Source organism: Rana temporaria, chromosome 5 (genome assembly GCF_905171775.1).
Source record: "Rana temporaria chromosome 5, aRanTem1.1, whole genome shotgun sequence".
Lineage (NCBI taxonomy): Eukaryota > Metazoa > Chordata > Amphibia > Anura > Ranidae > Rana > Rana temporaria.
The window spans coordinates 86,848,287-86,861,582 of NC_053493.1; the positions used below are offsets into that span (position 1 = coordinate 86,848,287).

The window sequence follows — 13,296 nt, forward strand, 5'->3', positions numbered from 1 at the left end:
GCCAAACACATCGAGTTCCTCGGCCAGTTCAGTCCTGGAGCCGCCGAGGACCTCGGCGGGCCGAGTTCTCCCATAGAACAACGAGGAAATAGAGAACATGTTCTCTATTTCCTCGCCAAGGTCCTCGTCGGCTTCCTCGGCCGAAAGTGTACACACGGCCGGGTTTCTCGGCAGAATTCAGCCAGAAACTCGGTCGGAAGCTGAATTCTGCCGAGGAAACTGGTCGTGTGTACAGGGCCAGAGACTTGCAGAGCTATGCTGTGAATAGACCAGCTCCCTGCTAATCTATTTATAGCACCCACCCTGTCACAAAATTCAGGCTGCTTTTGCAGTTGTCAGTGAACTTGATGTCATGCTGATAACAAAAGAACAGAGCAGGAGAAAGCCACGGGACATAGGGCTTTGGTGAGAAAAAAAAGGAAACTGCAGATGTATGTGCCCAGCTCAAATTTCATGAATCGGGTGTGCATCCACTTTAAGTCTTGTCTTTTGTTTCAATTTGTTTTTATTCAATTTTTTTAAAACACAGATGTAATTTACATTTCATTGCCAATAAGCTTACAAAAAAAAAGTTCACATTTAAAATGAATTCCACATTTCATACACATAAATAACAACAATAACAACTACATATAAAACAACAATATGGGTCAATCCTGCATCCTCCTGATCTTTCTCTCTATTCCGCCTCTGCTCTCTCCCTCCCACCCCCCCCCCCCCCCCAAGGAGGCTGGCGAAGGAAGGAAAAATAAAATAAAAAAGGGGAGGGATTTTCTTCCCCCCTTCCCCTCCCCCTCTCACCAACCCCCACCACCTATTTGGGTGCTAAGTGCCCAATTCCTATTTCTTATCCTTTAGTGACCATGCCCTATATTTTCTATTGTTATGAGGGGACAAGAGTAACACTCTTACCCCATTACCTATATGCCTCTCTCGAAAGAGGGGGAAAAAAAAGGAAAAGGGGGAGGGGGGATAGAAGGGGGAAACCTTGCTTCTCACCCATACTATATTTAAAGTGCATCGTGTACTTCTCATCCTTTAATTCCTGTGACTTCTCAAATTTTAATTTAGAGTGAGAAAAAAAAAAGGGGGGAGGAGTAGAAGGGGGAAACCTTGGGCCAAATCCACAAAGAAATTGCGGATCTTAGTTTTAGGCAGAAAAGTTACACTGGCGCAATTTTAGTATTTTAGGCAGCGATCCACAGAGCACTTACCTCTAAAATTGCGCCAGTGTAGCTGATCTCCTTGCATCTTAAGCGATCCCTAATTAAAATGGGCGATTCCCATTTAAATTAGGGCGCGCTCCCGCGCCGGACGGACTGCGCATGCGTGTGACGTCATTTTTCCCGACGTGCATCGCGCATACGTAGTTCACGTCGGGCTTTGTGGATAGCGACGGGTTCGTAAAGTTGCGACGGGAAAAAAAAAAGTTACGCAACGGGAAAAAAAAATCAAATTTAAAAAAAAAACGCGGCGATCGAAAAAAAGGTATGGTTTTGCATGGTCTACTAAAGTTAGTCCATATAAAACCAACCTTAGTTTTGCGCAAGCAAATTCGTAACTTACGCAAATCACACAATGCCTAAAGCTTTGTGGATCTCCGTAAGTACTAATTTGCATACGCAAGGAGGGATTTCGACTCGAAATGCCCCCAGCGGCGGATGCGGTACTGCATCCGAAGATTCAACAGCGTAACTAAATTATGGATGTCGGATCTTCTGCCTAACTTGGGAAAAATCCTTTTGAGGATCGCTCCCAAAGTTAGGCACAGAGATACGCAGGCGGAACAGCAGTTCCGCCTGCGTATCTCTTTTGTGGATTTGGCCCCTTGTCATTAAGTCTTGTCTTTTAAAGGGTACCTGTCACCCATAGGAAAAGAGGCTACTACTTTGTATTTTGTTGTCTAAAATACAAATGATAGAAAGCCAATCCACCTAAAAGACACCTGTTGTGAAACAGGTGTACTTGCATTAGGTCAGTGACCCAGAAAGTGACTCAGAAAGTATTGAGGCCAAAGCAACAGCATGACAAACAGAGATCTATCAGCATCAAAGGGTGTGGTTTGCAATTGCTTCAAATCCTAACTGAACTTCCAGTTTAAATCAGGTGAATACATTTCACGTAGGTCTAAACAAAAAGGGGTGAATTTACTGAAACCAGAGGAGACAGAAACTACAGCAGCTGTGCAGAGTGACCTATCTGCTCCTATCTTGGTAACATTCCCTCATTATGTTCAAAGTCTTATAGTAGTTAAAATAGCCATATACACTTTATCTCAGTACAAGAAAATATTTTTGGTCTCACATAATTGTACCTGAGCTGTTGCTAGTGAATGATATATTCCTTTCTTCTCCATTAATTCCACATGAGTTCCCTGTTCAGCAATAGTCCCATTCTCCAACACTACAATACGATCTGCTGTCCACACTGTGCTCAGGCGATGAGCAATGACAATTGTTGTGCGACCCTTGCTGGCCTAAAAAAATCACATTGGAGTATTCGTATCTTTTACAGTAACAACATTTTAGATTTGGGAACCCTCAAACATGTTTTAGGGCCAGTTCACACCAAAGAAACGCAGTCTGGATACGTTCCACATGCTTTTATGCATGTGTGTTTTTAAAGCATTTTTGATGCGGTCCAGTGCATTTTTTCCCCTCTTTTTTCTTAACCCTAAATAAGGACGCGTGTTCCAGTGCATTTTTGGTGCATTTAGGTGTTTGGTGCGTTCCAGTACATTCCAGTGCAGGAAAAATGTTCTACTTTTTTTTCTGAAACTGGAATTAAGCTGCATTCTAGACCCAAGGGCCCGGATTCACAAAGCACTTATGCCGACGTATCTCGAGGTACGGCGCGTAAGTGTAAATATGCGCCGTCGTATCTGTGCGCCGTGCTCACAGAACTAATATACGCCTGAAAATAGGCTTCATCCGACCGACGCAACTTCCGCTAGGCCGGCGTATCGTGAGCGCATATTTACACTGGCCGCAAGTGGCGCTCCCATTGATTTCCTATTCAAATATGGAAATGAGGGAGATACGTCGATTCACGAACGTACTTGCGCCCGGCGCATAATATACACGGTTTGCGTAAGTTGAACGTCCGACGTAAAGTTATTCCCCATATATGAGGCGCAACTCATGCTAAGGTATGGACCAGGGAACCCAGCCGTCGTATTTTACGTTGTTTACGTAGTACGTGAATAGGGCTGGGCGTAGGTTACGTTCACGTCGTAGGCAGTGATCCGTCGTATCTTAGGGAGTAGTTCCGACGTGATTCTGAGCAAGCGCACTGGGAAACGCCGTTCGTTTTAAGTACTTGTATGGCACTCGGCCCATCATTTGCATGGGGTCACGCCTCATTAGCATGGCTCACGCCCACTTCCACTTACGACGGCTTACGCCGAGGGAACCCAGCACAGATTTGGCAGCACTGGCTGTGTGAATCCAGTGCTTGCCTCTCTGCGCTACGTTGGCGTAGCGTATATTAGATACGCTACGCCGGCATAAATATGCGCTGATGTATGTGAATCCGGGCCAAGGTTTGAGGAATTGAATAAAAAGCTGGACGGGAGCACTGCGTTGTAACGACTTTATAGAAGATGATAAAATCCATATGGTTACAGAGACATCAGAGGCTTAGGGACAAAATACTGATGCGTTTCACACCACTGTAGGGTGCTTAATCATACAGTAGCTGCCAGAAGATGGGCTGACTGTCCATATATATGGGGTTAGAGAAAATCAATCAATCAATCAATCAATTAAAGAATCACATGTAAGGGGCCACCCACATAGGCATGTCAGTCCAAATTCCGAACTGTATGGGAAGCAGCTGAGGTAATACATGGTGCATGGGAAATTCAATCTAAATTAGACACACAATCCCAACGCAAAACTACCAGGATTCCCATACAGCCCAAAAATACACATGAAACAAAACAAAAGACATTTAAAAATTAATAAATATATACATAAGACCAAAACAAAGTCTATGGGGTAGATTCAGGTAGAATGGCTTATTTTTATGCGGGCATAGCGTATCTCAGATACGCTACGCCGCCGTAACTTAGTGAGGCAGGTTCTGTATTCACCAAGAACCTGCGCCCTAAGTTACGGCGGCACAGCGTAAATCTGCCGGCGTAAGTGCGCCTAATTCAAATTGTGAAGAGGTGGGCGTGTTTTATGCAAATAAAACATGACCCCACGTAAATTACTTTTTTGACTAACGGCGCATGCACCGTCCGTGAAAGTAACCCAGTGCGCATAGAACAAGTGAAAGATGTCTGCGCTGTGAAAACACACTATCAATAATATATTGCAAATGTGTGAAAGGGGAGGGGAAGGGGGATGAAGTCACATGTGTGACGATACGCGTCGGGATTGGACGGACGTAGTACGAGTTCGCTACTCGTGGATTTATGCCATTAATACCGACTTAAATGTGAGTTTTATGTGCTGTTTTAAATTAAATTTGATTTTTTTACTGGATTATGCAATGTGTTTTGCTTCCCTATTGCTTTGATTGTTCCACTGCTGCATGAGCTGTATAGTGTTTCCAGCCTGACATCCCGGCCTGACATAAATGGAAACTGCCTGACATGCATGGAAACTGGTGAGAGAGGAGAAGCAGGACACTGACGAGCTCGCTGCTCGTGGAGATAAGCCTCATATTTTATATTCCATGTGAGTGCATCTGAGTGTGTTATGTGCAAGACCCCCCCGGCTCTATCAATATTACACCATCCTGCTCTATGTTCCTTATATTTGCATGTACTGCCTTGGAATGTGAGAGCAATCTATACCATCAAGACCAGACCATAAGGGTTTTCCTATCAGGCTCTTTTTGCTTGATGTAAGGTGAGCTGCTGGGACCACAAGAGGTGTGTGTGTGGAGATTTTTAAGGTGACGGTCTATCCTTTCTTCACCAGAGTTGGCTGTGGGGTCTCCCTTTATTGAATATCTGTCCTCATTTTTCAACCATCAGACTTACCAGACTTTTGGAGACCTGGGGTTTCTTTCGTTTCTTGGACTTTTTTTTTTTTTTTTTTAGTTGCATATGTGTATCTTTTATATTTACTGAGTTATTGTTAAATTTTTTGCTATCTATAGTTATTACCACGCATACTCACATATTCACTGTCACTTGTGTCCCTCCCCCCCCCTTTCCCCCTTCCCCTCCCCTTTCACACATTTGCAATATATTATTGATAGTGTGTTTTCACAGCGCAGACATCTTTCACTTGTTCCATTATCACTTTGTCTATCAAGGTAGACCTTCCTAGGTTTTGCAGCAGTGCCCCTTTCACTCTCCCTTCCCCCCACCCCCCCCCTTTGTATTCACAGACAGCGCAGGAGTTTCACCTTTCACAACCCAGTGCGCATGCTCCAAATTAACCCGCAAAAAGCCAATGCTTTCGACGTTAACGTAAATTACGCACAGCCCCATTCACGGACGACTTACGCAAACAGCGTAAAATTTACAAAATTCGACGCGGGAATGACATCCATACTTAACATAGGATACGCCTCATATAGCAGGGGTAACTTTACACCGGAAAAAGCCTAACGTAAACTACGTAAAAAAATCCGCCGGGCGGACGTACGTTTCTGAATCGGCGTATCTACCTAATTTGCATATTCCTCGCGTAAATATACGGAAGCGCCACCTAGCGGCCAGCGTAAAATTGCAACTAAGATACGACGGCGTAAGAGACTTACGCCGGTCGGATCTTAGTCAAATCTATGCGTAACTGATTCTAAGAATCAGGCGCATAGATACGACGCCGCACACTCAGAGATACGACGGCGTATCTGGAGATACGCCGTCGTATCTCATACCTGAATTTGGCCCCATATCTATAAATGTATATGTATCAATAAAAAATTACAATACAATGATCTTTTTCTTGAATTTGTTCATTGAAGCACAGGGTTATCGGGGAAAAATTGTACAATTAACACTAAAATAATGTAATGGTATTATAAACATATACCTACAACTACAAAACTCCGATACCCCTGTGAACACAGGACCATGAATAAGACATCTCAATCTGAATGAGAGAAAATATCGAACTCAAATCTGCACAGGGATAGATGTGTTTAAAGACTCCCTAAATAAGGCAGATGGGGACATGTAAACATAAAAGATGCAGGGGTCACTACAAAGAACCAGCAGAGAGAGTAGAATTATAAAATAGAATAGCATGAAAGAGCACGAAAAACAGGCAAAAATCTATCACAAATCAAGCAAAGATCAAACAAAAATAAAATAAAAATAGAGCAAAGCAAAATTCTCCTGTCGATGTCATTTATTATTTAAATGTAAATCTTTATTGTGACTTTGGTTCTCCTATACCAGTGATGGCGAACCTGTGGCACGCGTGCCACAGCCGGCACGCCGAGCCCTCTCTGTGGGCACGTGAGAAAATCCTGTACTGACTCAGTATATCGCGTCCACAGCTCCCCTTCACATAGAACTACATCTCCCATAAGTCTCTGGAGCCAGGGATGATGTGTCTAGGATGGGCGTGGACGAGATGAAGGGTTGCTCCGGGTTGGATGGCAGACGGAACATGTGGTGGGAATTGAGCCAATGGGGGGCTGTGTCTAGGATGGGGCGTGGACGAGATGAAGGGTTGCTCCGGGTTGGATGGCAGGCGGAACATGTGGTGGGAATTGAGCCAATGGGGGGCCGTGGTGGTGCCTACTGAAGCTGCCCAATCACAGGCCGTTCTTATGCCCGGGAACTGACTGAGTCGGCTGATGCATTGGAGTGCTGTGGCAATCGTTAAAGTAAGTGTACATGCTGTGTGGGGAATAAATGTGTTTAGCTGTGTACACTGTTACTGTGCCTCTTCAAATAGAATCTATTCCTTGGGGACTTTTTTTTTCTTCTTGTTCCCAACATTGCCACAAAATATGGAATTGTATGGTCAGAATAATGTTGTTTATATGCTGTCTGTGTTACAGCAGATGTCTCATGCTTTGTGTTGGCTATTCAGGTTTATCTGGCTGGGAATGCCTGCTAGATTTTGCAGAGATCACTGCAGTACAGTGTGAGATGTAAATACATATAGTTTTTGTCCCTGACACCCCCCTGTATTTCATGATACCAGAGTCACATGACAGACAGTCCAGAATCACTGGCATTAGAGGTGTAGAGAGGTGTAGAGATGCTGCTGGAAGTTTGCATTTGACGTGCATTGAACTGCACAGGCATTGTGAGTGAAGCATTGGTAAAGCATTGCTACAGTTGTCTTTGAATGTTCACTTTCAGAAGGATGTTTCCTGGACATTGAGGTCTATGAAGATGGTCAGGAATGAGAAATTTTCTAAGTAGTCTTCTGCTACAGCAATGCAGGGCAACCAGTATGTCTTCAGCTGGAGTAGAACTACAGATCTCAACATGCCTTAACCAAAGAGAGCATAATGTGTGCCAGCAGGGAATGGGGGGACTGGGAAGTTCTGCTGCATTGGAGAGTTGCTGGTTGCATGTCACCCCCTGTAACAGGATTTGTTTATCATTCAGCCAGTGCTTCTACTGAACAACTAGTAATTTAAAGTACACCTGTCATGCAACTTGCGTGTATTGAATATTAATGTATAGTTATTATAGTGATACTGGAATTTGATTGCACAATGCTAGGACAGCTTCCAAAAAATGTAACTTTTGTCAAATGTGTTCTAGTTTTAGATCTTCTTGTACAAAACACTGACTACATAGTGAATACACAATGATTTCTGATGTGTCACATGTTCACCCCCAGACATCATATCCCACGCTCATCAAGTTCTGTATATGTTGGCACTTTGGAATGAATACGTTGATTTTGCGTTGCAGTTTGGGCACTCGGGCTTAAAAAGGTTCGCCATCACTGTCCTATACCATCTTTTAACCCACCTGATTAAATGGCGTACAATAAAAAATTCAATATATTATTCTATTTCATTTTAATTAATTCAAATGAATTCAATTCATTATCATAGTAGGTTAATTCGTTTATAAAAATACAATTATAGATTGGATGGTAATTGATATTAATTTAGAGTTTAATCAGATCAAATTTATAACTATGATTACAGGACAAAAATGTTATGTAATTGAACCCACTAAAAGGTTCCCATATATAATAACTGTCATGTCCAAAAGGGATAAAAACCCAAGACCAAAGGTATGTTTGTTAACCACAGGGAAGCTGAGTAGGCTCAACTTGACAATTCAACCAGCAAGTGGAGCTCTTAGTATTTTAGTTGTGTTCCTAGTGGCCCAGGAGTCAGATTGAATCACAATAATTGTAATTAAAATATGAAGTAATTTCATATTGTTGTTAAACAAGTTCTAAGCTTCTGGAATAAAAAAATATATATATTCACCACCCTACTTGACTCTTGACCCACAAAGCAGCATTACCTTATCTAGAGCAGACTGTACGATGGATTCACTCTCGGTATCAAGGGCGGAGGTAGCCTCATCCAGTAAGAGTATTCTAGGATTTCGGACCAAGGCTCTAGCTATGGCTACTCTTTGCTTCTGGCCACCACTTAGCTGAGCTCCTCTTTCTCCAACTAGGGTTTCAAATTTCTACAGTGTGGAAAAAAATAAAGTAGTAGGCGAGGAAATGCAATTATATCACCAGTTTTACTATAGATGGACAGGAAGATATCTGCCCATACCCAAATGACTTGCATGAATGCTGGGACTGGCATGATCATCACCAGATGCTGACAATGCATGAGTGGTACTAGCAATGTGAAGAGATTGATTTTCCAACAGGTCCAATCAGTTACACAGATTTAGCCCTAAGCAGTGACTGCAAGCAGTAATTGGCATGGAAAATGTTGGCCATCTGTACTTAGAAGGACTTGATCCTAGTTATAGGTAAGCATTTCAACGCTATTAATATGCTCCTTACCTTACCTAGCCAGCAGCAAGGGGGAGGACAAGGCCTGCTGCAAAGAGGATTTAAAGTCTGCTTTAAGCATAGCTGGAATGGTCCAAAAAATTATTAATTTTAATTTATTGAGAGATACTTACCTCGGGAAGGCCCATGATAAAGTCATAGGCATTGGCTTCTTTGGCTGCCTTCTCAATTTCTTCATCAGTCACATTTTCTCGCCCATATCTTATGTTGTTTTTGATGCTTGTTCCAAATAGTACCGGCTCTTGGCTGACGACGCCAATTAGCTCTCTGTAGTGCCTGACATTTAGAGACCGTATATTATGGCCATCAACCAAAATCTGAAAGAAAAAAAATAACAGAATATGCAGAGAATAAATGGTACTAGATGAGATTTCCTCAGCCAATTGAAAGTTTTTTTTTCATGAATCTTACGGAAATAAACAAGTATATTTACCTCTCCCTCCTGTGAATCATACAGTCTCTGCAGCAGCTGTACTATGGTACTTTTGCCACATCCACTTTGGCCAACCAGTGCCACTGTTTGGCCAGATTTCACCATCAAATTAAGTCCTTTTAAAACCTGAAGAATGAAAAAAATTGAATGCTTTCAATTGAAACAAAATCTAAGTATTGCAACATGAATAATACCCCTTTTCCATTCTGAGGCTTCCCTCCAACCGCATATAATTTTATTAATACCGTGATTCTGTACTTGCCAAATATGCTGCAGAAATCTCCCTCTCTAAGTCTGGCTGCATCCATTTTAACTGTGGGCAGCTTCAGCTTCTGCCTGTTCACTTTCTGGATTTACACAGAGGCACACCTACAGCTCTGCTGCTCTGATTGGCCCCGTTATGACTCACCCCCCTCCCTTCCTGGCAAACTCTCACAAGTGTGAGAGAGAGCTGTGCATGATGTCATAAGCCTAGGCTTTTTACCAGACAAGAAACAGAAAGTGGGCTGTATAAGGTATTTACTGGCAGAAAAAAAATGTACTATCCAAAGTTAAAACAACAAGGGCAGAAGATTTAATAGATGGAAAAAAAGGTTTGCTTTAAGTTATGTGTACACAATCCCTTGTTGGTAATGACAGCTTCAAGATGCCTCCTGTATGGAGAAACTAGTCGCATGCATTGCTTGGGTGTGTCTTCAAATCTTGAAGGTTTCCTTGGCTTTGTGTTTGGCATTATTGTCTTGCTGAAATGTCCATCTTCATCGTCCTGGTAGATGGCAGCAGATTTTTATCAAGAATATCTTAGTACATTTTTCCATTCATCCTTTCTTCAAGGATATGAAGTTTGCCAGTACCGTATGCTGAAAGAAGCCTCACACTATGAAGTTCCCACCTCCAAACGTAACTGTTGTTATGGGGATGTTTTTGGGGTGCTGTGTATTAACATTAGACCTCCAAACATGATGGGTATTATGGCATCCAAAGAGTTCAATTTTGGTCTCATCTGCCCAGAATAAATTCTCCCAGGGTTTCACAGGCTTGTCTAAATGTTCTGCAGCAAACTTTAAACGAGCTTCAACATGCTTTTTCTTCATAAATGGAGTTTTGCAGAGTGAGCGTGCATACAGGCCATGGAGGTTGTTTATCTGGTAATTCCAGGTCTTTCTGAAGCTCTCCAAAAGTGGTCCTTGGCTCTTGGACAACTCTTCTGAGAATTCTTTTCACTCCTCTGTCAAAAATCTTGCAAGGAGCACCTGGTCGTGGCCGGTTTATGGTTAAATTATGTTTCTTCCACTTCTGGATTATGGCCCCAACATTACTCACTGGAATATTCAGAAGTTCTTCTGTAACCGATTTCATCAAAACGGCTACAAAGGTCTTGAGATAACTCTTTGCTTTTACCCATCATAAGATGTTTCTTGTGTGACACCTTGGAAATGAGACACCTTTTTATGTGCCATCAGTTGAGACTGAACCAGCTGATATTAATTTGCACTGACAAGGGGCAGGATTGCTTTCTAATCACTGATAGATTTTAGCTGGTGTTTTGGCATTCCACGCTCTTTTGCACCTCCCTTTCTTCATGCGTTCAATGCTTTTTCCCTGTGTCATTCCATTTCATTACGCGTAACTTAATTTCTGAATGTTTTCGTTTTGGTTTATTTGTATGGGTGGAGTTCATGGGTTGTTACTGACATGTGGTTAAAATTTCATGTCAATAGCACCTTTAGAAATATATTTACCTCGAAAAATGGTGACGTGTTCAATACTTATTTTACCCACTGTATTTACCATATCTGGCTGATCTCCCTGGCAACTTTCCCTGAATGAATGCAAAGTGGACAAGGTGGAGAATGTAATGTCACTCCCCATCTCACCACATCATCCAATCAGAGTGCACTTTTGCAGTCTTTTAGAAAATGTAAAGCATTCTTTGTATGGCTACTGTGCAGAGCAGCTGACCTCCTGTGTTTACAATGCACCTGGCCTGGCCAGCAAGGGCCCTGGAAGCAAGTGGAAATCAAAAGAGTAGTGGTGCCTGTGTAGCGCACCCTTGGGTATACTGGGAGCACAGAGGTACCTCCAGGGACAGGGAGTGAGCTTACATTCACCCCAGGGCTGAGTCCATGACTATAATGGGAAGTTAGAACAAATGTGGGCTGCAGTCACTTTAGTATTTTTCAATGCTTTAATGGAGAACTTGGAAGCAGTAATAGAATAGAGGGTTAGGGGAGGTTGCAGATACCTTTAGCAGATCACTTGCGGACTCCTTGAATCCAAAGGACTAAAACAGCTTTCTTTTAGAAGATCTTGAATACCTGGATAGGTCTCTCACACAGACCTAGCAACTAGTATGGTTTCTGGATAAGTTTCTCTCACAGGACTTAGCAGCCAGTAGAACTTCTGAACAAGACTCTCTCACAGACTTGGCAGCCAGTAGCACTCACAGATAAGTCTCTCTCACAGACTTAGCAACCAGGAGATAGTTACCTTGATTTGATTTGTAGAACAGCTTCACAGTACCAGAACCTTTAAGCCATCCGGCAGTACTGTGAGGGTAGCTTAGCTTAGGTGCATCCTCAAAATGAGTCACCAGGCCCTCCTGAGAGACCAGCCTTCATCCTGGCTCTCTCCAGCAAAGGGTCCTCCCCTTGATCTCCTCAGCTTGGCTCAGCTTCTTCCACGCAGGCAAGGCAGCCTAGGACCACCCCAGGATTAGTAGGCCCCAGACAGGCTTCTGGGACTAATTGCAGAGCCTCAGGCCTGGAAGGCCATGAGGTAAGGACTGACTAGAGCACATGGCGTACGTCCCTACACCTACATCAGTGATTTCTAGCTTTCAGGGGCATCTGTCAGGTATGCATAATTGGGACTATGTAAAAATATTTCATGCCTGCAAATCTTTCACTAAGATAAAAATCAGTGCGGGGTACAAAGTATTTATTATTATTTTTTTTTAAAGGCTTAATTACTTTACCTGAACATTTGGACGTGATGGATAACAAAAATGGATATTTCTTAATTCCACATTCCCCTTCATAATATCTGGTCTGTATCCTTCCATTGAAAAGCTGTCAATTGCAGATGTCTGGAACCATCAGGCAGAGGCAAATTGTTAACCATCTTCTATAAAGAATAACTGTACTTTCAGATTTTTACATTAATTGGTACTAGTGGTGGACAGTCTTTACATGGAAAGGCATTGGAATTCCACAGAATATGCATGGTGAAGATGGCGACTTTACATGAGAAGGCTGTGCCGCTCCAATTAGGCAGCACAGTAAAGATTTATAAGGAGTGTGGACAGGTAAGTGTAGGACTTAGGTTAGGTTAAGGAATACTGTGGGTGTGGTGGGGCTATTTAAAGCTTAAAGGGAAAGAATAGTCAAGCTCTTTTGGCCATACTTCTATGGGTCACAGAAGAGCACTTAGGGCCAGATTCACGTAGCCCAGGCGCAGCGTAACGTAACCGATTTAGGTTACACCAGCGCAAATTTTCTGTCTAAGTGCCCGATCCACAAACCACTTACCTGGAAATTTGCGGCGGTGTATCCTAAATCCGTCCAGCGCAAGGCGGGCCAATTCAAATGAGGCGGGTACCATTTAAATTAGACGCGCTCCAGCGCCGGACGTACTGCGCATGCTCCCGACGCAAATTTCCCGACGTGCTTTGCGCGAAATTAGCAGCAGTGTTATCTATGAAGAAAAGTGAAGTTAATAAAGAAGTTATTTAAGCATTTGGTGTGCTCTTTAAACCTTACTGCTTCCATAGAACGGCAATAGAGGAATTTCAGAGTAATAGACAGTCTTGTTGGACTGAAAAGTCAGAGATAACACAATTCTTCTAATGCCACAGCGCATGAGGCACTTTATAGTGCTGCGCCTGACACACCCTCCCACTAACACCAATGATGGGGCACTATTCCTCCCACTGAC

The 13,296-nt window shown here is 42.9% G+C and overlaps 1 protein-coding gene across 4 annotated transcripts in view; it reads right to left on the reverse strand.

Moving 5' to 3' along the window:
* The window catches only part of LOC120940144 (ATP-binding cassette sub-family B member 5-like), an 82,509-nt gene that overhangs the window by 26,447 nt on the left and 42,766 nt on the right, over positions 1-13,296 (reverse strand). For 3 of the 4 annotated variants that reach the window (XM_040352812.1, XM_040352813.1, XM_040352815.1), the window contains 5 exons: positions 12,338-12,448; positions 9,361-9,486; positions 9,041-9,244; positions 8,417-8,587; positions 2,315-2,476 (listed from right to left, as the gene is read on the reverse strand). In XM_040352812.1, the coding sequence (XP_040208746.1) occupies positions 2,315-2,476; positions 8,417-8,587; positions 9,041-9,244; positions 9,361-9,486; positions 12,338-12,448 (774 nt within the window). Of the gene's footprint in view, positions 1-2,304; positions 2,477-8,416; positions 8,588-9,040; positions 9,245-9,360; positions 9,487-12,337; positions 12,449-13,296 lie in introns of all 4 variants that reach the window. The other variant, XM_040352816.1, reaches the window with a different exon arrangement.